Here is a 26,806-nt window from a genome sequence, read left to right as displayed (position 1 = left end):
ATTTTGTTAAATTATTACTCACCTGACATGTCTTTTGCAGATCTGGTATGCGCAGCAGCAATTCGCCGAATTTCGACGGTGTATCGGGGTAATGCGCAAGCGTGTAGGCCTGGAGAGCTTGCAGCGCCTTCTCCTGGCATTCGCGCACCTTGACGGGCTCATGCAATTCACTGGTGTCTGTGGGAGAGGGGATATTTTTGAGAATATATTCGAAAAAACAAAATTTTTTTAATAATAAATTTAAAAAATAAATAAGTAAAACAAGTAAGGAAGGGCTAAGTTCGGGCGTAACCGAACATTTAATACTCTCGCAATTTATTGATGTAATTTTATAACACAATTTGAACCATATATTCGTCATAAAGTCCCATAGAATAACGAAAATCATCATATATAGTATATGAGGGTTGATGTAATTCCTGAACCGATTGCCGAATCCATCTAACGGCAGGCCCAGAAAACGAGCTGTTTCAATAGGGCCGGACCAAAGGGAAAGGGGTGTTAGATGAGTGGGGATAAGGGGGCATGCAAAGAGGTGGTTAGTGTCATGCGGGGACTCTTTGCATGCAGGACATATGTTAAGTATGTCAGGGTCCAGTCTGGATGGGTAGGAGTTTAGTCTGCCAGAACGAAGTTCGCGAGGCAACTCGAGCTCTGTGTCTGCAATAGTGGGTGTTGTTTCTCCAAGTACGCCATTCACGGGTAGGGGGAAGGTGTTAATAGCTCCTCTGTGAATGGCGTTCAGTGCTTGCCTATAGTTAGTCGCGTCCGAAGTCCTGTCGGTATAGTCTTTTAAGTCGTCAACGTATTTCAGGAAGGTACTCTTCATGGCTCTGGGAGGTGGCTCGGCTTCCAGCAGATAACTGCAGGGGTGATTTCTACGAAATCATTCCTACAGAAACTGTTTGGCAAGCATTATGTTATGCTCCTTGACAGGTAGCATGTGGGCCTCATGTGTGTTTCTTTGTCTTTACCCCAGGTGCTGACGGCTAGCGACTAGAGGCTTTTGTTACGGTTCTGTACCTTGGTTAAAATCGCGGTCGTGTGGGGCGTGAAGGAGTACAGGCTATCCAATGTGACACCCAAAATTTTGGAATTATTAACCGTCGGAATTCTAATGCCATCGACTGAAATGTTCAGGTCTAGACTTCTGGTCTGTACTTCTTCATCCAATTAGTGAATTGGGTCGCTGTGGATTTGGTAGGGGAGAGTGTTAGGCTCCTGGGAGTGAAGAAGCGAGAAAGGTCGAGGAGGTAGTCGTCTAGGCTCTGAGTTCTTTATGTTCGATATTCAGGGCCTTGAAAAGTTATTGTTTGATTTCATCAGTTCCTTATGTATACATTATAAAGTGAACGAATCAGATGGAATCCAAAATTGAGTTATATAGGATGTAGGCATGGTTGCGATCCGATTTCGCCATTTTCCATACGTATTATCAGGGCGTCAAGAAAGTATTATGTACCGAATTTCATTGAAATTGGTCAAGTAGTTCCTTAAATATAGTTTTTGGTACGAGTGCAGCCTTTTCTGTAAAAAATAGTGTTTCTGTCTTTTTTTGTTAGTGAGGGGAAAGGGAAGTTAGTTTCCTTTATAGATTTTCGGTTTTCGCCAAATTGTGGGCGTGGTAATGGTCCGCTTTCGCCCATTTTCAATAAAAACAAAAACCAAGAGACCTGTGTACCAAGTTTCGTAAAGATATTTAATCTTAAAGACATCCGGATCTCAACTACCTGTCATCCTGATTACTTTCGTATATATAACCCTATATCTATCTTCTATGAAGCAACTTAGCAACTTTTGTTACGAGAGTATAAAAAAACTAGAAATAATTAAGAAGAAACTTAAAATCACAAAAAGCAATTACCCGACTGCAGCAGCACAATCACTTTCATGGCAACATATTCATAGCGATCGACACGTAAACGTCTCAAATTCTCCGTCAGGTTCAACATACGTTCAATGCAGGCCTATTTATGCGCAAGAAGGGAATAAAAAAATAGAAAAAATTAGTAATTGCACAAACCGCTATACACTCAAACAGTATTATGCTGACATTTTTTAGTTTGCTGCTCACCTGTAAGCCACTTGATTTCGCTTGGGCCAAACTAATCTTCTTGCCTTGTGACATTTTGATTTCGCCGGGAGTATCGATCGAGCGATAGCAACACGAGAAGAGCAACAACTCACACCACGAATTGATTAGCAGGCAAATTTGATCGTCGATCTGCAGAATAATAATGAAATTATATGAAAATGTGCCTTTAATTGAAGTGCGATTGAACTTACCGAAATGTGCTTGAAAAGCGGCAAGCTCTTGCACCATTTCACGATCTTGTAGAGCCGATGATCGGCCACATTGCACAGGTGTGCAATCAGATCGGGATTGGTGTTTTCGCCATTGCCAAAACCAGCACTGGCTAGCAATGGGTTGGTCATTTGTGGATTGGCGGCTGCAGCGGACCCCGTAGAAGATGAAGACGAAGATGCATTGGAAGAAGACGATGATGATGTGGAGATCGGTTGATTGAGACGTGCCAATTCCGCTTCATTATATTGCCACAGATGCTCAACATCCATGATTTCCTGAAGAAAGTAAGAGAACATTTATTTATATGTAATTGATGCAATAATGAAACTTTATAATGAAATGGTAATTAAATGACATTAATTAATGAATTATTAATAACTGAGATATGAAAGCTGCTTGTGCTGGGTGCGTGACTGAGCGCTCAAGAACTCTTGCAAACTTTGACTTCATGCCGAGGTTAATGGATCATAACCATGCCCCTCACCTTAGACCTGTCAACAACTTTTCTACTCATATTCATTCGAGAGAGGTTTGGTTGAGAGAGAGTAGCTGAAGGAGTGGCGCGGTGAGTTTCTTCACGGATGGGTCGAAGTTGCGGGAATGGTAAGTGAGGAAGTTTACTGGCGGGAACTGTAGTTTCAGGGTTCCCGATAAGTGAAGCGTCTTCAAGCAGAAATTGTTACTATTAAGACAGCGGCGGATATGTTGCTCAGAAGCGCAGCAACCTTTAGAGAGGTGACGATTCACTCTGATAGCAGAGCGGCCTTAGGTTCGCTGACTGTGCGCTCAATGCTGGTTTAGGAATGCTTAATCACTATCAGTGGCATCGTTAACCTATTCGATTAGACTGGTCTGAGTTCATGGCAACAGCGGAATCGGAAGCAAATTGTAAGGCTGAGGTCAGGTACATCTGTCTCAATTACAGTAGCTTTAGAAATCGCAGGAGCATCGATATCCTATTATGGTTTGCTATTGGATAGGTGGATCTCGACTGAGCTGTGCAAGCGGTCAGTCACTAGCACTTGCGCAGTCATCAGATCCTCTGGCCTAAGGCAAATTGCGAGCCGTTCGCCCTTAGCAAAGTTCACCTATCCTAAGTCGTAGGGATTTTAACTGGTCATTGTCCCATCGAGATTCACGCGGTTAACATCTTATCGGATGCTAGCTGTAGAAGATGATGGAATCATTTGATAAATTTCTTCTATACTATCCCGTATTTGCGAGATCAATACAAAGATTTCGCGAATCTCACTTTTTCGAACAACCGCGAGAAATAGCGGATGTAGAAGTGGTGAATCTCTGCCGATTTGTAGTAGGGTCAAGGCGCTTTGTAGAATTTTAATACCAAAGGTATGATCCTAGCTTCACAAAAAATGTCTCTCATAGTCTATGTTTTGTTCTCTGGGGAACAGCCTTATAATCTAATCTAAAGTAACTCTAAATAAAGTTAATTCTTGCCTGACTCTATTCCTAATAAATTACAAACTCACCTGCAACAGCGTTGGAATGTTTGTTGCACGCGCTGACGCGCCACTCTCGTCGCATTGCTCCGACTTGATGATGGATTGACCAGCGCCGAGTCCCGCAGCCAGGCCGTTCAATGCGTGCTGTTGTTGCTGCTGCTGTGCGGATATCATTTGCGCACCCAAACGTCCGTGCTGTTGTTGTTGCTGATTAGCAGCTGCCGCAGCAGCTGCTGCAACCGCCGCCGCCACGCCTTGCTGCTCCGGACTCATTAATGGACTCAGCATCGAGTTGGGCAGCGTATATGAGCACTGGTATGTGGAACGTCCACCACGTGTACGATCCTCACGTATCGCCTCGAGCTTCATGCCCTTCTGCAGGCATTTTTCAAAACGACAGGCGGGACATTTCTTACGCGTCGAAATACTAACCGGGCATGGACCGCCGCGTACGCAAACATAGTTCTTGCGATTCTGTACGGTGCGCTTGAAGAAGCCCTTACAGGATTCGCACGAGAAAATACCATAATGGAAGCCGGAAATTTTATCGCCACAAATCGGACATGGCGAATTGATGAGCTGCTGACGTGAAATACCAGCTGGGGAGGACGGCAAGCCTTCGAGACCTATATTCAGTGGCGAGACCTTTGTGTCCATACTAAGATTTTGTGCTTCGGCATTGCAGTTTCCGCTAGTATTACCGTTACCAGCTACACCAGCGGCAGCGCTCTCCGCTACCGAGATTGGTCGATAGATCACCGAATGATGCAACGAACCATTGAAGTTGCCGTAAAGAGCTGGCGCCGGTGGCGCATGTCTACCCTGGATGGGTGAATGTGTTGGGCTAAACTCCGAGCTGTAGGAGTAGCACGAGCTATGCGATGCATCGCTATTATTACGACTCAGCGACGGCGTGTAGGGCGCATGACGTGAGGTCAACGGCGACTGGGACGGTGAGCTGTGCGTGTAGACGGAATGTATGGCAGAATCGGGACTGGGATTGGCAGGCAGTGGCAATGTGGCAGACTTGTTGCGCGTCAAAAGCGGCGAATTGACATTAGCGCCGCCAGGCATTAAGCCCGTGGCAACAGCGTCGGGTTCATACTTCAAATTGATGGGATCACTTTGTGTGGGCGCGAGCTTTGTATGCGTGGCCGAATAAAGACTTCCCGCGCTACTGCTGCTGCCCAAACCGCTGCGGATCGTAGGACCCAGTCCGGCTAACGCGCCACCATGCACTTCTACGGAAATCTGCTCCATTTGCTCGGGCTTTATGGGATGTGTTGGCGTCGGCGCCAATGTGTGTCCCGGCGTTGTTGTGGTCGCCTCACTCTTAATCACCGCTACACCTATGCTGGTAGCGCTGTAATTGTGCGCCGTCACACCGCTGTTACTCAACGAGTTCTCCGTCTCCATGAGTTCTGTTTCAGTCGTCTCCGTTTCGGAGAGTTCACCCTCCCAAGACATGGGTCGCGGGCCATTCTTATTGTGATTGCCATTATTGGTGTTGCCAATACTGACGGCACCACCACCTGCCACTGTGCCACAGCTGCTGTCGGCGTTGTTGTGCGCACGTCGCGTCACTTTTAAATTTTCAATATTCGTCAACTCAGCTTCGGAATCTGAATCTTCCGCTTTTGTCACTGGTATGCGTATACCCACACCTCCTGAACCGCTGCCACCATTATAATAGCTAGCAGCGCCCGTTGTGGCTATGACAGGCACTATATTGTTGCCGTTGGGCATTAGTGTTGCCACAACACTACCCTCATCCATTTCGCATTTGATATTCGTCACGGATATATTGTTGCGTGTTGTTGTTGTGGTGCTTGTTGTAGTTGTGCCATTCGTACTGTGACTATTGCTGCCATTCGTGGCGAGCTGCTGTGCATGGCTATGCATATTCACGGGGAGCTGGAATGCACTACCGGCCAGCGCTGTGCCAAAGGCAGCCACGGTGGGATTGGCGCCGGCGGCGCTCTCTGCCTTTGTGGAGGACATTATTACTTATGATTAAAAACTTTTGTTTCTCTTTCACTTTTTGTGAAACAAAATAAATCAAGCTTGTGCGCTTTACCGTTATTTTTTTGCTTTTAATGAAAATTGTGTGGCTGTGCGATTTTATAAAACTCTTCCTTGGTTCAAGGTGTTGTGCTGGTGCAATTTGTAAAAGTTCGATAGATGTCGTTGATGTAGTCCCATGTTGAATGTAGTTTCACCTGGAAAAGAAAAAACTTTGATTAGAAAAAATTTAAAACTATTATTTAGTATTACTATTTTAAAGTTGTCAGATTTTGTCTTAGAAACCAGGCTACAAGATAACAATTTTTAGTTCGTAGGGTTTTATCGGTCATTCGATCTTTAAGCTCTAATAGACACGTAACGAGATTACTCAGTTATTCATTACTGAAGGTGTTTTTGCTCTTCCCGAGTTGGATTTAATTATTTTAGCGCTCATGGCAAAACAAAAATAATATTGAGTCAAGCTGTTGAGAATTTGCATATAATACTTCCTGGAAATACCTGAAGAGAAGTGCATCCAACCTAACTTATATCAGATGCTCATGTAGGATTCACGGCATCACGATAAGCGACATCGCTTCGCTCTATGGGCTTTTTGAAAAGTTCCAAGAAGATCCGACGTTTTCGAGCCAAATTCTGTTCAGTGATGAGGCCCATTTCGGGCTCAATGGGTATGTAAATAAGCCAAATTGCCGCATTTGGGACAAAGAGCACACCTGAAGAAATTCAAGAGCTACCATTTTATCCATAAAATACGATTGGAGTTCTTCAAAAATGATGCTGATAAAAACGTTACCGTCAATGGCAACCATTATCGCGCCATGATAACCGACTATTTGAAATTGAAGCTCGCGATCTCGGCAACATTTGGTTTGAAGAAGACGGCGCCACTTCTCATACATCACATCAATGAATGAATTTTTTGAGAGTAAACTTTGGTGAGCAGATAGTTTCATTTTTTGGGACGGTCGATAAGTCACCAAGATCATGTGGTGGACTTAGACTGACACCGTTAGACTTTTTCCCGTGTGGATATGTAAATACTTAAGTCTGATCGAACTAGTCCTCGAAAATTGGACCCAACGGATGGATCTGAGACGTAGACGCGGGCAACATTTGAAAGATATAATCTTTAAAAAATAAATGTCAAATAATGATCCTTCGAATGATAATAAACATTTCCCCAAAAAATTTTAATTTTCATTTTTTTTCTTAAAAAAAGTAGGGAACCTCGAAATGGATCACGCCTTACCATAGAGGACCGATTGGCCAAAGATCTTATGGTAAGCAGATAGTTTCTTTGATTGTACATTTATATTTGGTTATATTCCGGTTCATCTTTAGACCCTTTAACGCTAGTTTTCCAACCGTCTAGAAATTGGCTGAAATGCTGTTCTTGAATTTTAAAATTTTCCAAATAGTTTTTTTTTAATACCAGTTGAGGTAATAGCCCTTGTTCCGATAAAAACCCAGGATCGTTTCAAACAAATCATCAATGTATAATGGAACATGTTCTCTTTGGTGTTGGAACCGACAATCAGATTATATGAGTGATCTGACTAACACTGTATTTGCCAAAACTTTTGCTTGAATCTTATAGGTGATAACATAGGTAAGAGATAAGGTTACGAAATTATAGACGACGTTACCAAGAGGGGAGTAAAATGATCATCTGAAAGTGGGACCGATAGCGAGCGGTAAATACGGTATATAAATCTATATGATGATCTGGACAGGGACATGGCAAGAAAAATCAAAGCGCGTTAGAAAGATATTGGGTTACAAAATCGCAAAAGTTATATGTAAAGCGGTAGATCAAAAGTACACGAAATTCTTACTAGCGTTCGATAGAAGAAAATGTAGGAACATGGTTGACAGACTCACTCTTCACAGTCTGGTGGCGACGGTCGCTAGGACTGTAGGAAATGTCAAAAATGACGCACCAGAGAAATCATGGAGCATCTCTTGGCTGGCACCCTAAGAGATGACTACTCATCATTGACTATAAGACGGAACTCACACCATCTGGTATCGTTAAAGACCAACACCAGTCTATGCGTGGGTTTGCCGCTTGTCAGTGTAATCTATCCTAAAGTCAGTTGACAAATCATATAGAATAATATGACAAGAAATATAGAAATATTTGAAGTTATCCACCATCGTTCCACACCGAAAAAAATGTACAAAATTTATGCGCAGACTCTACACACACGTGTCTCATATGCATAACCAATTGCTTGAAGATATATTTTTAAGATTCCAAGAAGCAACATTAAAGAGTAAAATAAAGATATACAGAAATTTTGGGGAACAAATATTGACACTTCTGCGACGCTTTCACCACTTCAGTGGAGTTTTGACAAAAATTTCACCAAATTAAACAGCGATAAGGCAGCAACAAAAACCAAAAACAAATTGAAGATCTGTGTTATGAATATTAGATTTGGCGAAAAACAGCGTTCTTATGATTTTTCGCTTTGTTTCTACAAATCTCCACGTACATTGTTTTCAATGGTAAAGAAAGGTGGCAGGTTGGTCGGCTGTCTGTGAGCGCTATCACAGCAGTGTCATCGCGCGGCTAAAATAAACTTGTCAAAAACACACGTTGCTGCCGATATGACAGTTTAAGCAATTGTGCAGGGCTACAAGCGACTTTTGTTAACCGCAATCAGAGCAAATAAGGTTTGAAAATAAAGCAACAACAAGTAAGGAACCCCTCCACAGTGACACAATACAAATGTGGCGAATAAATGACAAGCAGAAACTATTCTGTAAAACAAAAAACTGATGATTCTACAACATGAAACCAGAACAACAACAAGAAGCAGCGGCGTTGAATGGTTGAAAAAAGTGTCAACGACCCAAAAGCAATATTTATAAGACAACAACAACAACAACATCAATAATACCGAATGAAATAACGCATCATGTTGGGTGCCAAGCACAGAATTTTGTATGTTAAACCTGCGCTTCGTAAATAAGCCATTTACAAAGAAAAGAAGGCAAAAAAGGTGGAAGTGGCAAGATCGAAAATTCATACAAAAGAAAGCACGTAAAAAAGATGGCACCACAAGCAGGCCAACAAAATTTTGTTTCAAATAAATTTAAGGTACATTCACCTTCAGCAACAACGGCAACAAAGCGGGCCACAACGAACGCACAAAAAAGACGCAATGTGCGAAGAACTGAATGGAGGGACAGTGGACAAAGCGCGACAACACGCAACAGTTGGTCGATAAATAGTGGTGACAACAAAAAGAAGGTTGAAAAAATGTTTGAAGTTTGTAAGAAATATTAATAAAGGTAGCTAACAAAAATTATAATAAAGAAGGAGGAAGCAAGATAAAAAGAAGAGCTGGCGAAGCGTACATAGTTACAAATAAGAAATTATTCAATAAGAAAAAAAAAAAAAACTATTTAGAATTGAAAAAAAAAAATTTTAAAGTGAAAACAAATACTAACACAATTAAATATTTGAGAAGAAAAAAATTAGAAAAAATTAAATAAAAACAAACTAAAAAAAATAATTAAAATTAAAAAAATAAAAATTAGATATTGCAAAATAATATTGATTATTCAAAGAAGTAGTCCAAAAAATGCTTGACCTCTAGCCATCTCACTTAACAGTCTTAATGTGCTCCAAGTAAAGCTCTACAAAGAGTTTAAAGTTTCTTAAACCTCAGCAGCCCAATATCTTCTACCAACACCGTAGAAATCTTTCTTCCCAGTCGGCTGAAAGTTAAGAAGTGGCTCGGAAATACTGTAATGTTTCATGATGTTGGTGTTGTAACGGTTATCTGAAACTGCCTGAACCGGCAAGCATAAGTCAACCGTTATCGAAGTCATTTAACGGGAGACCCAGGAAACGAGGTGTTTCGACATAGTTGTACCAAAGGTAGAGAGTATTAGTTGGATAGAGTTAATAGGCATAATGGTCGGCCGTTCATTAACTACATAATATGGTCGCCTGGATGCAGTAAAATGCTGTTAAGAAAGCTATAGAATTGTCAGAACATCGTTTTCCTGACAGACGCAGGTTTTCGCTTGATGTCTCCCGTCGAGCACTTACACAACGAGAGTCGTATGCTTCCTGTCAAGAAGCATAATGAAATGATCCACAAGTAGTTTTTGTTGGCATGGTTTCTGAAAAAAGACGCCTTCCCGAACCTTCAATAGTATATTCCTGAAATACGACCACGACCTACAGAGCTATTCCCATAGCACTTCGGATCCGAAAGATTTTTGTCAAACACTTCACGCCATTCACAGAGGAGCTTTTCACACTTTCAATGCTTTCCGCCTGTGAATAGCATATTTGGAGTCAAAGCCCTACATATGTATATCAGAAACCGAGGTCGAATTGCCTCCCGAAACTAAGTAATCCTCGCGCAACTTCGATCTGAATATTGTTGTAGATTAAACTCCTACCTAAACAGACTGGACCTCTGAATACCCCATATGTGTTCTGCATGCAAAAAGTCCCCGCATGACACTAAACCCCTCTTTACATTCTTAATTAACCACACCCGCTATAACGTTTTATCATCATCTAAGCCTACCGTCATCCATTTTTCATAGTTTCTGGAGGGTCGTAACATTTTCAAGTCGGTAAATACGCACTGTTGGCCTTTTAAAAAAATTAAAGTGGTATCTTAGTCTACATTACCCCAAAACTTTTCTGTAGTAACCCCTTATGGTTTCAATAAATGATATTGCCCTTTAGCGTTCTTTGTTTCGATATCTGAAAGTGTGTTCTTGTCTTTACCTTGAACACCTACTAGATCGGCATTCAAATGCTGATTAAGGAGTTCTTCACAAAAAGTCTATTGATCGTCTTTTATGCATATTCTGACGCCTTGAGACTTCGTATTAAAGGTTTAGATGGACAAAACTGCTAATTTTAAAGCAAAATCTCACTGTCACTTCTTGGTCTCAAATACAAAGTTATAGTAATTGAAATTTCTCCACAGAAAAACTCGTGTTTCTGCGTGTTTCGTAGAATATTAATTTTCTCACTGATGTTGGCAATCTAGCGCGAGTTCTGGAACAGGATCCAATATGATGCTATATCTGTAATAGTGCTGGTCATAAACTCAGTTGCCTAGCTCAGTACATTGCTTATACTTCAATCGATAAATAACTCTCTGAGGTTTTATTATGAAAGAAATAACGTTGAAAGAAATTAAGAGAATTTCAAAAGTAGTATAGTATAGAATATCTACAAAGGGTCTTGAACTGATAATTTAGTCAAATTTATGTATTCAAACTATATTCCTGATTCATAGAAAATACATACAACAGAAAAAAATAAGTTTATGTAAAAAGTAATCCAACGAACTAACAAAAAAACAAAAAATATTTCGTATATCAAAATAATAGACAGAAATATATTTTATCATAATATAAATTCCAAAATCACCAAATAGAAAAAAAACAAAGATCACTACCGAAAATAATATGTTAAATCGCTTCTAAGTAGACAATTGAATAAGTGCTGCAGATTAAAATCATAATAACCAACCAGCGCTAATAGCAAAGCAAAATGATAGGGGTAAACAAAAAAAAAAACCAAAAAAGGCATAATATAACAAATAAACACCAGCAATTATGAGCAAACAGTAAACTGATGTCAAAAGCTACAGCGCTCAGCAACAATAGGCAAGAAGTTAAGCCAACGAAACCACCGAAACCAAACCACTGACAGCTCAAACAAATTCAACAAATTTGCTACACACACGAAGCTCAAAAATGTTAAATGCATGCTTGTGTGTATGCAGATTAAAGATCTGCCACTTGTATGGTAAAAAATAAATAAATAACTCATGGTTGGTTAGATGCGCGCTCAATGTATAATTTGGCAGGCGCTTGAGAGTGTTGATAACCACGAATGTCGTTGATCTTAAACTAGTGTGGTGTAGAACTATTCTAGTTTTGAAAAGTTAATATAAAAAAAAATATTTTTATTTTTAAACAATGAAAAAAAAAAAAAAATAAATAAAATAAAATAAAATAAAATAAAAAAATAAAATAAAATAAAATATAAAAATGATAAAAATAAAAAATAATAATAAAACAAAACCAAAAAATAATAAAAAAAAAGAATTAAAAAAAATTATTATTTTTCAAATGCTTAAACTACATTTTAAATTGAAATATTTTTAATTTCTTTAAAATATTTTTAGATTTCATTTTTAATCAATAAATATTTAAACTACTCCATAATAAACCAGTTTACTACCAGTTTGCGAACCAGTTCCAATAACCATTCTACAATATAATTTTTTTTCTCGCAACCTCATTGAAGGAATTATAGAGCTTAGCAACATTGTATACAACAAGTATGTAGCTGATTATCCATATTTGCATGTATAAACAAAACATATGACAATTTGACAGTTCAGCTGATCAGTACTTGACAGTTAAACGACGGGTTAAATAAATTAATATTTCCTCGCTTTTGGGTTTTGTGTGCCAAAAATGAGCAACATATACACATATCCACCTATTTAAGTGCACATCATGCGTATGTAGCTATGCATGTGGGCTGGTTGGCATTAGTGACTAAATGTAAATTGATGATTTATCTTTTGATCATTTAAAAAATCTTTTTCACTCTTTTTGAATGGCAGAAGAATAGAAAACACACAGATTTTCACAGAACAAAGCATGTTCGCCACTATAGAATATAAATAAATCATATTTGTATTTGGCAGGTGGAAAGTAGAATAAAATATTTGTGGTTTTGATGACCAAATATGGACTAAAAATCTTTTTTTATGACAAAATATAAAAAAAAATTAAAATTACATAAGAATATAAAATGGCCTCAAGTATATTTAAGAAACCATGGTAAACTGAGGGTCCGATACCTTTAGTTTATCGAAAGAAGTTATTTTAACGGAAAAATTTATAATAGCTTGGACGACAAGCGATTCGTTTTGTGAAACTGAAGTAAGGATGGTAAATGAGCTTCATATTTAAGGAACGCTTAAGACTGTTAAATATTTCTCGGCAAACGAAGGCTCACGCACCATCATTAGGCCCGTTGTGCTCCTCAGAAGCATACGAGTCACATAAACAACTCAGTCGATTTGACGAAAATTCTCAATTTTTACCATCCCAGCAGCTCAATTTCTCTTATGTTGCAGTATTGGAAGCCTTAGAAAGTATCCCTTCCTAACCGACTGTAGGCTTGGACAATCGCAAAGATAATGTTCTAGCGTCTCATCATTCACCACGCATGCCTTGCATTCTTTTGATTCTACTATACCAAGTTTTTGTAAGTGGCCTCTTAGGAGGTTAAACCTGTGATATTGCTTAGTTCTTTCTTACTAAAAATAGTAATTTTTTGATCTATTCACTGTCAGCATTAGCTCATAGTAATTTTGTGGTACGACTAATGTTGCAAGTGTTCCAAGACCTGAGGTGTTCCCAATCATCCATTGCTTAGGATGATTAACGCCTTAGAAAGCTGAAAGGTCTAGGACAATTAAAAGAAATTGAATTCCCGTCTAAGCCTGTGCGTGCCAATTAATCCGCTTTTCTTTTCCTTCTATACCTATATGACCAGGTACCCAGAAGATATTAACCGAGTTTGCGCCTGTCTACTTTGCATCATTGCATGATCTTACGCAGGGAGACTTCATGTCAGCACCGCTTATAACCTTAATTGCTGTTCGTCTATCCACAAGAAAAATGATGGATCTGCTGGTTAGGGTGCAAACCCACTTCTCTTACTCCGCTAATCTCGGCTTGTAAGACCGAATTATAGTTGTTTAGCTTGAAGTTGCTATCTGTATGTGGGTTTGTAAAAAAGTGGCCTGCTCCTTTAACTGTTTCACCTTTAGTTCCTCAAAAGAATTTATTGATTTCGCTTTTTTACTATCGATAATAGTATTGTTGGTCCATACTTCTTTAAACGAGAAAGAAAACGTGGCGGTTTCAATAGGACCAATCAAGGCCGAGTTCTGTGACAAGCTCTAGTATGATACCATATCCGCAACGTTGCAGTTTTTGTTCAGTTTCCCCAAGACTTTTAGTCGTCTGGCGCTGCATCATACTTAAATACGCAAGCAACGCTTAAATTTGCAAGCAAATTGCAAACTTGGATATCAAATTTTGATTAATTTTATGACCTTGTTATGACAAATAACATTTAAAGTTGCCACTTTATTTAAAAAATATTTTTTTCCAAAAACTTTACGCATACTAAAATCTTCCTCAATTTAATTAGCAACAATTATATGGGAACATTTATGGTTTACTATTCAAATATGAATATGTAGACATTTTACAACGTTTACTGCTTGAACAAAGCACTTCTTTGTGTAACAACACTAGCGAAGTCAATAAACGTTTGAATAAGAATAAGTACGACAACGCCACCGCATATTGGTGCAACAACCTTGGACTACAAAACACAGAGAGACACAAAAAAAAAAAAAGATTAACTAAAGAAGCTAAAGAAGCCAAAAAAGCAACAAAGGCAGAATGCTGCTGCAATTACAAGAGAATGATGGCAGAAAACAATGGAACTATTTGATGGGCAAAAGTACCATAAAAATGCTAGCAGCGAACTGCCAAGAAAAGAGCAACACAGCGCAGTGAAGAAGATGAAAGGGCAGTGGATGCGCTGGCAGCGCCAACGAACTGATGTAAATTGACAACTATACAAACACTAAACACTGCAATCATAAAAGAATAACTACAAATTAAGCTTTGATCCAAGCAATGGCTGCAAGTATGAGCTATTGTGATTGCAGATTAAATTTGCAGCAACGTCAGCGTTCGCAAAGACTGCAAGGCCAGGCAGCAAAAAATGAGCAATATGCATATTATCAGTTTTATCAGCAACAACTGTCAAGTACAAAGCGCAGCAATAAGAGCAGTGCAGCAACAACAATGCCTTTTAATATGCATATACAAAGCAAAAACAACAATAAGAACAAGCGAAGAGGCAAAAAAAAAAAATAAAATCATAACAACGAAAACACAAGCAAATCAAGAGTCTACAGTCAACAGCCGATGCCAAGCGCGATGACAACGATAAGTCAAGTAGAAGCAGCGCAGCGCAGCGTAGGCGCAAGCAGTGCAGTGCAGTCCAGAGCAAGCAGCACAGCGACGACGAGTAGCGGGAAGACGACCTTAAACTACAGAGCAGATGAGCGCACAATAGTAGCGTACATATTTAAATGACTGTGTAGGTTGAAGGGTATGGGCAAAAGCGCAAATGACGACGCCAACAGCGCTGCCACACAAGCGCACACACACAAATACAACACACTCGCATACAGAAGAACCGCAGCGCAGCGCACAAAAGGACGACCTTCAAGTAATGTTGAATTTTGTACGCAAACGACCTTGCATACACGACGACAGCAACAGCAACAACAACAGCAGCCAACAGGCCTACAAGCGTATAAGGGAAACAGACGAGACAAGCAAGAGATAGCAAGAACGTACAACAATACCAAAGTGAAAATGAAAATAAAAGCAAGCAAGAAAATACTACACGCGAGAGACGTTTAGTATAGCAGAGGAGGAAAAAGAACATGAAGAGAGCGTTTAAGAATATAGATGGCAGCAGTTGCAGATAACAATGCTGAAAAGAGAGCGAGAAGCAAACAAAAGACGACGAAAAGTGGTGAAGAAGAAGAAGCAAATGTAGAATACAAACGACAAAAAAGCTCACGTCGTAGTAGGAAACATTGAACAAATTTCGTTTTTTCCTGCTTTGGAGAAATTTGGGGGATGTTAGAATGCTGAGCGCACTCGCGTGGAGTATGTTTCCAGCCAGCCACTATACAATTTGTAATACTCATACATAAGTATGCAAATCGTGTGTCGGTGTGTGTGCAATGTGAATGAGTGCGGAAATAAGCGTAAAGAGGTTGTTGCGCCTTTGTGACGAATGTACAAGAAAGAGGCAAATAGCGTAAATAAAAATCGTTTTTTTTTTATTTTTGTTGGTGTTTTACTCCCGGCAAGCGTGTGTTACCTTGTGTGTCATTTCAATGAAGATGTGCCGATATGTATAGTGGAGGCAGCAAAAGATAAGCAATAATGAAAAGCGGCACATATGCCGCAATTGTAGTTGTTGTTGTTGGTTACTATGTATTTTGGAGTCGTTGTGCCAGCCAGCAATGGTTTGGCGATAACGGCCAAGGTGAATTGTTGAGTGAAAGAAAAAGCCGGGCGGAAAAAATGGGCTTGGTAAGAAGCGTGTAGGAAAGCGAAGCGAAGAAAAATATACATATGTATGTAGCAATTCTGCAAAGCAAGGAAGCATTGTAGACACGTTTATTTCGGCGTATTTTGATTAATTTTGCTATAGATATGAAGTAATTGTTTAATATTAAAGTGAAATGGACAGAAATTGCAGTAGTTCGACCAAATTTAACGTTTGTAAACTGTATATATTTCTTGTGTGACGGTATTCCATCTGGTATCGCCAAGAAATAAAACTGATCTATTTGTTGCTTTCTAACCTACTAACTCTAACTCTAACCTAACCTAAAGGAAAAATTGAAAACTGAAATTCCGTGGAGTTTAAAAAACTTAAATCATTGAAATAACAACAAAAGAAACAAAGTACTTGGCTTGCTACATATCTCGATACGTTTCACCTTGAGAGGCCTTTATTAACCGTTCTGCAAATACGTTTTCTGGATATCCGCAAGTAAACCGATGTGGGGTGACGAAGCATCTCATTCTAAATACTCAAATTTTGTATTTCTTTCTATTAAGTGTTTACATCTAGTTAGAATTCACTAAGAATCGATATTTTTTATTTAATTTTCGTAATTTACATGCATTCAAGTCAACACTCTGAAAATTTCAAGTAAATCCAATGGTAATGAAGTATTGAAGCATAATTGTAGCGACACGTCACAGCATTTGAAAGTAGTAGGGCGGTGTGGCGACTTGTTTTTCGCAAAACCGTGTTTCTAAAGTCGGGGACAAAGATTTCTCGGAAATGCCTGAACCGATTAGTCCCAAATTTTACCCAGCCTTCATAGCTATATTTTCTAGTTATTAATCGAAGTTTTTATATTACTGATAAAAAATGTTTTTTTTTTTTTAATTCACAATTAAAGGCCAAAATTATGGCAAAAAATGAATTTTTTAGAAGCCCCTTATTTAAAAAAAATTGTTTTGCGTATTTCTTCGATTAATTACATATTACTTTAACCGTTTGATTTTTTTCATTTCAGATGTTTTACTTCAAAACGACGTTTTTGGGAAGGGTTCCTGGAAATAAAAAATTATTCAATACTCTTCAAAGTTACCATAATATTTGTAAAAATTTTTAGAATACTAAATTTAGAAATTTCCTCAAGATAAAGGTTTGACCCTTATTTTTAGTGCTCTTAACTAAATAGAATCCCTTAATAGCATTCGTTTTTGAGGTTATGTTGGACTGTAAAATCTGGGGTTCTCAGGTATTCAATGGGATTTACATCAAACTTAGATCCTTCAAACTATAGAGCGAACAATCGGAACCAGGTTTCACTGTACTCCTTGCTTCGTAAAATCAGTCCCAGTTTGCGATTAAGCAATTTCGCGAAAGAAATTTCATTTATTCTATATTATTACCATGATGTTTCTCTTTTAATACTCGAAATAGTACTTCAAGATATTTAACTTTTATAATACATTCATACTCGTAGGGCACTGAACAAAGTGGAAACTCTATATGCCTACAGAAGAAGCAAATGAAACCGTTTCCGTTCCCAAATAAGTCAGTAACTGGGAAAAGGTCAGTTGTTTGCCTTCAGTTTCATAAATAATCGTTCGTCAGACTTTTTTTTAAATATTCTTTTATTGTCTTTATTAATTTTATATAATTGTATTAACATTATAATCCTAGCATGAATATAAAGAAACCATTAAAAAATGTTTTTGAAGTAATAATGAATCAGTTCAACGAAGAAAATTATTAATTATTAATTATTATTTTTTTCTTTGTTTACATCTGTTGAGGTTATATTGGTTTGAGTTTAGTATAAAATCAACATCATAACAAGTTTCGCATCATTAGATTGTCTTTAGGAAAATACATATGTTTTAGAGATAATATTTCATAGTCCCTTATAGCGCAGTAACATTATGCTTGTTATTATTATTAAAAAATAATATGTCGTATGAAAATAAAAATAATAAGCACAAACTTTATTAGCTCAGTTTTTAATGATTGTACTCGTATATGTATGTATGCATGTATGTAATTTTATTGAAATAGGCATATGAAAAAAGTAAATAAGCAAGTATGAACGAAAGAACAAATAAAAAGATAAGAACGAACACCTTGGGAAGGTCGAAAGAAAACAATATACATGTATGTACGTACGAAGGTGGTTTCCAAGTCTAAATTGCTTAGGGAAGATATGAACAAAATTTTAAACCACTGATATACATACATACATATAAACAAATATGTTTGACTTTATATACAAATTAAAAAGGCAAAACGCTTTGAAGTACAGAGTACTGGAAGGGAAGAAGATAAATATAAATTTCATCAAAAGGTAGAAAGGTATGAAAAAGACAGTGAAAATAAAGAATATTGTGTGAGCTCTTGGAGGTGATGAGTAAAAAAGAAATGTGTAAAATTGTGGTACATTATATAACACATTAAATAGCCAAGAGTAAAATATGGTAGTAAATAATAAAACAGATCGGCAATTGCTGTCGTTAATGAAATATATGTTTTTGTTTAATACATTGGTTATATTTGAGAAAAAATTAGGAAACCGAAGTATGATATTTACATAAAAATCCTTGGAGCACTCATTTTCCGATCACATGTATATCGACTTTACAGTCAATATCGGGGACACAGAGCTATCGATGTTTAGGAACAAATCAGAAACGAACTGGGGTAAATATGTGGTTTAACTGGGTCGCTCATTAGGCAGACTTGCAGTTTCAGACCAATTGAACTCCGAAGTGGGGTATCTCACACAATGTATTATCAGCACATTTGAAAAAGCATGTCTTCTTTGAATAGCCTTGGATGACTGGGCAACTAAAAAGTCTACGACGAAATTCTCGTCAGGCCTTCAAACAAGCTAGGAGGTTCGATAGTGTAAAAAGTTGGAACGAATACCAGACCGCATTTCGCAAATATATATACAAACTCAGAACAGCAAAATGTAACTCTTAAAAGATTTTCATTAAAGGACCCCATGCAGACCGCAATAGTGGTTGGTAGCCCAGGACGCAGCACATTAGACATGAAGAATTCAATAATAATCTTCCGCAACCTTTTGTCCAATCTACTCGGGTTGACGACTTCGTGTTTACTCCGGCAATGGAGATTATTTGGTTGATCTTATTACAGAACTCTAGAACAACTTAACATAAAAGATTAGTTCCCAAACACAGTATCAACAGACCATTAGAACAGACCTCCGGAGGAACAAATTAAAAGAGATCGGTATTGGTTACAAGTGTTTGGAATTCACTTAGCAAAGTTATTTCTGAGAAGTTACAATTTTTAGAGCGATTACGGTTCACAGAAATTAAGATTATTTTGGTCGAAGGAAAATTGTCGATTCTGCGACTTTGCAAAGACTCCTGAGCATCTACTCCATGAGTATATGGGATAATAAGGAGCAAAGTGATAGGAATGACAAGGGAATGAGCTGTGCGAGTTTAACACCCTAGGCGTGTTTTTGGGGTGCCTGAGTGAAGTTATAATTTTATATTTGTTCTCAAATACTTGAGTCATACGCTGCAAATAATAAAAAAAAATTAAATTTAAATAAAAGTTTAAAGAATTAAAAATGTTCTTCCTTCTTAAAATAATCTTCTCGTGAACCTCGAATCACCAAACTGCAACCCAAACAATTTCTCCCAGTTCAGTGCACCACCGCCCTAAATAAATGTAACCCCACTAATGGGTTGTAAGTGGAAAGTAAAATTGTTGTTGCTTGTGCTGTCGCCTTGTTTGGGCTGAAAAGACGCTTTCGCTGTTTACATGCTCGCACAGTAGCATTGAGATGTCAATGTCATGGGTGTTATTGACATCGATTTCCTAAAGCTAACCGTTCATTCATACAAAACAAAAATATGTGTATACGTTAATAAGGAAAAAAAAAACAACAACCACAACAACAAAATAACACAACAATACCGCCCATGTGTCGACAAATGCCGGCAACTAAATATTTCCATGAACTTGGTGACTTCTTTACAGGCGTCCCGCTGTGGCACGCGTGAGTAAGTGGTGAGTGCGTTAGCTTTTGCTGGCGTGGGTGGTGCACACCCGTACACCCGCACAAAGAAAGTACGCATTCATTCAATTCGGTTCGCTTCACTTGAGGGTTGCCAAAGCCCACTCTCGCTACCCACAACCACAACAATAATTCAATATACTTAGTAGTTAGGTTATTGTTGTTTTTGTTTAGCATTCTTTTGTTATATGAAAGTGAAGTAATTTGCTAACGCGCAAACTCACACTTTTACGCTTCATCATCCCCCCGGCCAATTATGCAAATAATGGCGAAACTGCCCTTCCAAGGTCTGTGGCTAGTCGTCAGTCGTTTGTCAAAGCTTTCATTTTTGCTTTGTTTTCCCTCGTCGAGTATATAATATAATATACTCATATGCATAATGGAGTCATTATGTTACTCGCTGTTGTTGTTGCTGTTGGTATTATTAATATTATTTATGAATGTGTATATTTTTTCCATACTCGTTTTTCTTGCGTTCGCTTTTGTTCTTTGTGCGGTGCTATTACAAACGGTTGACGGAATGTGAAGGTTAACCCCTTTTTGCAACGCGCTGTTCTTTACGCCCACTTCACCACGATTGCGTGTTTCGCGGTGCAGAGGGTGGTTGGCTGCTGAGCAAAATCAATAAATGTTCATTGAGCTTTGCAGATCTTGGGGCGTTGCGAAAAATTTGCAAGGGAAACAGTGGGCCTCAAAAGAAAGGAGTAAAGAAATATGTACTTAAAACAAATTATAATTTAATATAAAAAATATAAAATTTAATATAATAAAAATAATAAAAAGTAAAAAAAAATATTTTAACAATTTTATAATAAAATAAATGATTTTTTAACTTTATTCAATTTTCAATTCTTATATAATTTTTAACCATTATATATTTTTGCTTTATTTTAAAATAATAGAATAAATAATTTTATCTTAAAGGAAATAGAAAATAAATATAAATTTAGAGAACACATTTCTTTTCAGCAATTGCGAGAAGACAAAACATTGCTGAAGATTTTTACAGAACGTAAGGGTGCTAATTAGCCTAATCCAACTCATTTGAAAAATTTTAGCAAAGTTTGCAGCGATTGCTTGAATATTATGAAATATTATAGCACTTTACCGATTTTTTTTCTGGGTATTGTAATAAACTAAAATTTTGCAGTAGATTGAGTCATAAGTAAAAAAAAATTTAAAGGGTCAAAGTTTGATCTTCGAAAAAAATAAAAAAAATTACTGGACCCTAATAACATCTGTCATATAAACTTGATGAAAAAGTTGTATATACCATTAAAATAAGAGGAAACTTTAAATTTTATCTATATATTGGATTTTTAGTAGCTATTTATATCACGTAATTAGTAGTAATATCAAAACTGTAAAATGCAGTTCAAGCAAGGCGAAAATTATGTGATGTATACGGAGAGTATGTCAATATTGGTTTCCAAAATTTCGTTCTGACAATTTCGATCTAGAGGATGCACCACGTCCTTGAAGGTCTCTTGAAGTCAATGTGAATAAAATAAAGTCATTAAAGCCATTAGTAGAACCAAATGGTCGAGATGTCTTGGATCATAACGGAGAATATAATATTTCATATAAAGTTTTAGACAATAACAAAACCGTGTTTTAGTTGCACTAGAACACGTAATTTCTTAGTGAACGACCCAATATTTATTACAAGGATTTATCGTTCCTTTTTTTAATTTTAATTTAAGATTTTTTTAATATTTCGAATAAAAAAAATATATTTTGTAATAATAAAATATTTATTTTTGTTTTATGTATGTCATATCCAGAGATCTTAATATACATATGTACCTCCACAAAAACTAAATCTTAGGAAAAAAGGCAAATTACCACAAGACAAATGAAAATTTTCTGAAAAAGACTTTAGAAAGTTTGGTAGACAAGTTGTTATCTTTACTTGAATACAAAAACAAAAATATTTTTAAAACAGCAGTTTTCAGCACAGAACAGAAAATTATATACGAATAATTACTAATCTCGGAAATTTGAGGCCCCATGGAGGGCCAATATTATGTCATTCTAATTTTAAGCCGGATATTGTATAAGTCATTAAAAAGAAACCATCGCCAAAGTCTCTGAAACTTTATTGTTTTAAAAAGAAACTACAGCAGAATCCCGATAATCCGGACATAGATTTTCTGAATATCCGAACATTTTGCATAAGAAGTTCATGAAATAAGTTATTAAAGGTATTTCTATTTAATTCTTAAATTGAACCAAAAGACGAGTTTAAAGAAATAACAGAAGCAATGAAAATTCTTAGCATTAGTAGCATTAATGAAGACCCTAAATTCCAAATATTAACTTATGAAGAAATCAACAACGATTTGAACAGTAAGGAGAGAGGAGGCTGAAACTGGGGATGCATGTCAAGTACCATCTTACGCAGAAGCTCTTAAAGCTCTAGATATTCCTTTTAAGTGGTTTAAAACTAATATTTGTGAAGCATTGGAGCCAGAGAGAGAGAGAGAAAAAAAAAGTTAGATCAGTCTTTCTATAAGTGTTATATGAATATCAGGTGAAAAATATTTTAAAAACGTTAAAGTGGAACATATTGAGGAATACTGTTACCACATATTAGAAAAATATTAAAAAAAAAAATATTTTGGGATAGAGCTGCCACATAAAGAAGAAGAAATATATATATTTTTTTTTTAATTTGGCTTAAAAAACAAAACAAATCGCCAATTTAGAAATATTATGGTATATGGTATAGAGTTTCCATATAAGAAAAAGTAGGAATAAAAATAGTATAAAATTGAGAAACATTTTAAAGCATAAAGTGCATGTTTTATAAAATGCTAATTGTAAGACCGCATTAAGAAACTCATTCGCAGTCATAAATTTAGACTTATTTTTTAACTAATAAAACTAAGCTCAAAATTACAAAATATTTTTTGTTTGAAATATGTCAAACTCATGTACCCCAGTCAAATAATTATATGTGCATTTCGGCTTTTGTTTATATTTCTTATTCACTGTCATTTTTTGGATTTCGGTAAATGTGGAATAAAAGGTTGATATGTTCCCATTACTATGCAACGAAAATTGTTTCATACTTTTCTCGTACCTCGTGAATTGGGTATTGCATAGAAAATATTTATATGTGTAAAATCAGTTCAGCGGAACTTGCATACTGATAGTGTCGCAGCAAAAACTTTTTTTGCAAAAATTTGTTTTCAAAATTATTGTAGGTGCATTAACTTAATGAATTATTAAAAATTTGATTACATTTTTTTAACTTTAAGCCTAAAATGCCTCGTGGTACAAGTTTATCAGTCGAGGAACAAGTAATAATCATAGGAATGCATAAAAGAGGTTCCAAAATGGCTCTAGACCAAAGCGACATCGGAATTGTATCTAAAAATTTCTTAAAAACCCCACTAATTATGGTATAGTGCGACGCAGCGGACGAAAAACAACATTGATGAGCGATGCGAAAGGATGATTCGACGGCAAGTAGTTGCGGACTTGATAAGCAGCGATCAAATATGGACCTAGTTAAGACAGAAAATCACAATAAATATAATTTTTACAATTATACATAAAAATCAGTTTCTGAAACACACCTCCATGGCACCTAAACCAACGCTAAAGAAAGACACAATAAAGCACATTTGAGGTTTGCAAATAAATGCCAATTCTGTGCCGATAAGTGATAGAATACAGTCTTTAGTGACGAAAAAAAATTAAATTTGGTCGGCCCAGGTCATTGCAAGAAATATTGGAGAGATTCGCACCAGGAACTACGGTCCTACTACAAGCGATGTTTTGGAACCGGTACCTTGATTTCATGGGCTGCATTTTGCTGCTGTGGAAAGCTATCTACATGTTTTATATTCACTCAAATGAATGCTAATATCAATGTAGACTTTTTGGACAGCGAGTTAATAAAATTTGCTGGCAATATTTATGGCATATAACTGGACATACCGAAAGGATAACGCTTTAATCCATACGAAGAACATCTTTAACGACCGGAAAATTCCGGTATTACAATGTGCAGCATTGAGTTCGAACCTAAATCCTATTGAGGATCTCTGGGGGAACCTCTCTGCTACTGTTTTCCAAAACGGAAAGCAGTTTGAGACAGTACGTCACCTTAAATTAGCCATAAAGCAAGAATTTGCCAATATTTACATAACTATTCTACAGTCAGTAGTTAATTCTCTGATTAAGCGGCTTAATTTAGTTTTAAAATATAAGGACAATTCTACTGACTATTAAAATAAACATTTCTTTCAGTTAAACTCAAATGTATAGGCTTTACTGGTAAAAATAGTAAAATGCACATATAAATATTTACTATTAGCCTAAACTTCAATTCTGTTATATAGTTTAAAAAATATTTTGAAATTTGTTAATTTTTTGTTTTTTATATCGTATACATTAATAATAACAAATCTGCATACTCAGAAATATTTTGCAATTTTGTAATCTTTAATTTTTTTTGCAAAAAGTTCATGCACATTTAATTATTTGACTGAGGTACATATGCAAGTCTTATAAGAGAAATATACGCAATTCACATCTCTCTATAATCTCTTTGTCAAAAAATGTATAGACAATGACTAATACTGAAATACTTTATCTACCTTTTTTGTGGCACAGACACACTAACGGGTCTAATTGTCACATATGATTAGCGAAGAATGCTGAAGAGACGTTCCAGTTCTAGTTAAGAAACAGTTACTGATTATTTAATTAGTCTATACTTGTTTTCAAAACTGAAGATGAGACACTTTACCTTGAGCAGTGAGGTCCTCAGGATAAATAAATGGTGATTTTTAGCTTACACAAGCGAATTTCAATCTTCTGCGTGGTAAATGGCTCAAATCAGTTTATTTAAGGGATTAGGGGTAGTCAGGATTTTCAAAAAATCAAAAAAAATGTATAGACAATGACTAATACTGAAATACTTTATCTACCTTTTTTGTGGCACAGACACTACAATTGGTATACTATGTAAGTACAGATAGTATGCAAAATATGCAGACGACTATTAAAATGGATGTAGTCGCAACCACGCCTTATTGGTATGCTAAAAAGGGGCTTGTCCGCATTACAAGTACATGCATGTAATAAAACGCATAATTCGCACAATGTCCTCGAAATTAATCAAGTAATGCACTTTTGTTGCTGTATTTAATCAGCGAAAATGTCAAGCATATGACAATTGAAATGAAAATTTCCACACGAAAGCATACACATGCATAGTAATATTATTAACTTAAAATTTAAGTGCAACGCAAATTGCAGCAGCCTTCACGAGAAGCCCACGCACCGTCACACAGACAGCAGTTGTGGTGGCGCATAAATTGAAGGATAGCAACAAGTTCGCATTATAGTGGCTCGAAGCAATGGTGAGGGCGGGTGGTGTAGAGGTGTTGCAATCGGCTGTTTGTGGTTGCGACGGCGTATTGCGCATGCGCAAGTGTATAATATGTGCGAGTAAAAAAGCCATGTTGTTGTTGTTGGCGTTTACTTATCGACAGCTGCAGCAACTAGAACCACAATTTAGTGGTCGCACTGTGTGTTTTTTCTTTTGTTTTGGTTTCTTTTTTCGGCGGTTTCTTATTTTTATTATTTATCTTTAATTCTTAGCCTCATTTTCATTATGCTGCGTTGAAACCTGAAACGAGCCGTACATATATATATGTATGTATGTATTTATGTACGTACGTCATTCATGTGTATGCCAGCGAGTCAATTAAAAGTCGGTATTCAAAAGTAGTTTTGTTTTTAAGTGCTTATCGAATCTCGCCAAAACGACTCTTTTGTGGCGAGACATTGAAATGCGCTAAATTTAGCACAAACATATTACTTTTCAAGATAATGAATATTTATGGACTCGCAACGATATACATACATATGTATGTATCGTAAGTATGTATGGCCACATGTGAAACATAAACATATGAAGGTATATGCATTTAGCTATATTGTATATTTCGAGAGTGGCTGATATAAGAAGCTTACGTTTATTAAATTAAGATTTTAATGAAGAGGCAAAAATAATTAAATAACTTAAGAATAATTACTTAAACTGACATTTTGCGCGGTAAACTGTATAAAGCTTTATTTATGACCTAACGGGTCTAAATTATTTATAATCTAACGGGTCTAATTGTCACATATGATTAGCGAAGAATGCTGAAGAGACGTTCCAGTTCTAGTTAAGAAACAGTTACTGATTATTTAATTAGTCTATACTTGTTTTCAAAACTGAAGATGAGACACTTTACCTTGAGCAGTGAGGTCCTCAGGATAAAAGTGAATTTCAATCTTCTGCGTGGGAAATGGCTCAAATCAGTTTATTTAGGGGATTAGGGGTAGTCAGGATTTTCAAAAAATCATTGTTTTTTGCATTTTCAAGTGAAATATTTTAAAAATATTCTCTGAAAATTTGCAGTTGAGCCGGTAATTCCTTTTTGAGTTATACGATAAATAATAAATAGTGCTTGGGCACTCGAAAACGATAGTTTGAAACATTAAATGCGTTTTTCTCAAAACTATGATTTTTGAAGTGGTGACAACTGTAATTCGAAAACCGCTTAAAAGATTTTAATGAAATTTATACAGCTTTTAGAATACATCAAAACTCAGGGCTGATCAAGTGATTTTTATTTGCAAAAATTTCGATTTTTTAAGACCAATTAACTGAAAATCTAGAAAAAAATTTCCTGAGGCCGCCATTTTATTAATTTTTGAAATTAATTATCTGTTTTTTATATGATTATCTATTTTTATACTCTCGCAAC

The 26,806-nt window shown here is 36.7% G+C and overlaps 1 protein-coding gene across 2 annotated transcripts in view; it reads right to left on the bottom strand.

The window, feature by feature from the left end:
* Window positions 1–26,806, bottom strand: part of LOC105216167 (nuclear hormone receptor FTZ-F1 beta) — a 78,907-nt gene that overhangs the window by 3,889 nt on the left and 48,212 nt on the right. The window contains exons 2-6 of one of the 2 annotated variants that reach the window (XM_029042832.2): window positions 3,799–5,990; window positions 2,287–2,583; window positions 2,054–2,224; window positions 1,865–1,967; window positions 23–177 (exon numbers count right to left, since the gene is read on the bottom strand). In XM_029042832.2, coding sequence (XP_028898665.2) covers window positions 23–177; window positions 1,865–1,967; window positions 2,054–2,224; window positions 2,287–2,583; window positions 3,799–5,772 — 2,700 coding nt within the window. In that variant the 5' untranslated portion in view covers window positions 5,773–5,990. The remainder of the gene's footprint in view (window positions 1–22; window positions 178–1,864; window positions 1,968–2,053; window positions 2,225–2,286; window positions 2,584–3,798; window positions 5,991–26,806) is intronic. The other variant, XM_011190521.3, reaches the window with a different exon arrangement.

The sequence above is a fragment of the Zeugodacus cucurbitae genome, chromosome 3 (genome assembly GCF_028554725.1).
Source record: "Zeugodacus cucurbitae isolate PBARC_wt_2022May chromosome 3, idZeuCucr1.2, whole genome shotgun sequence".
Taxonomy (NCBI): Eukaryota; Metazoa; Arthropoda; class Insecta; order Diptera; family Tephritidae; genus Zeugodacus; species Zeugodacus cucurbitae.
Note: the sequence above shows the minus strand (reverse complement) of the source record. Positions and strands in the feature narration are given on the sequence as shown.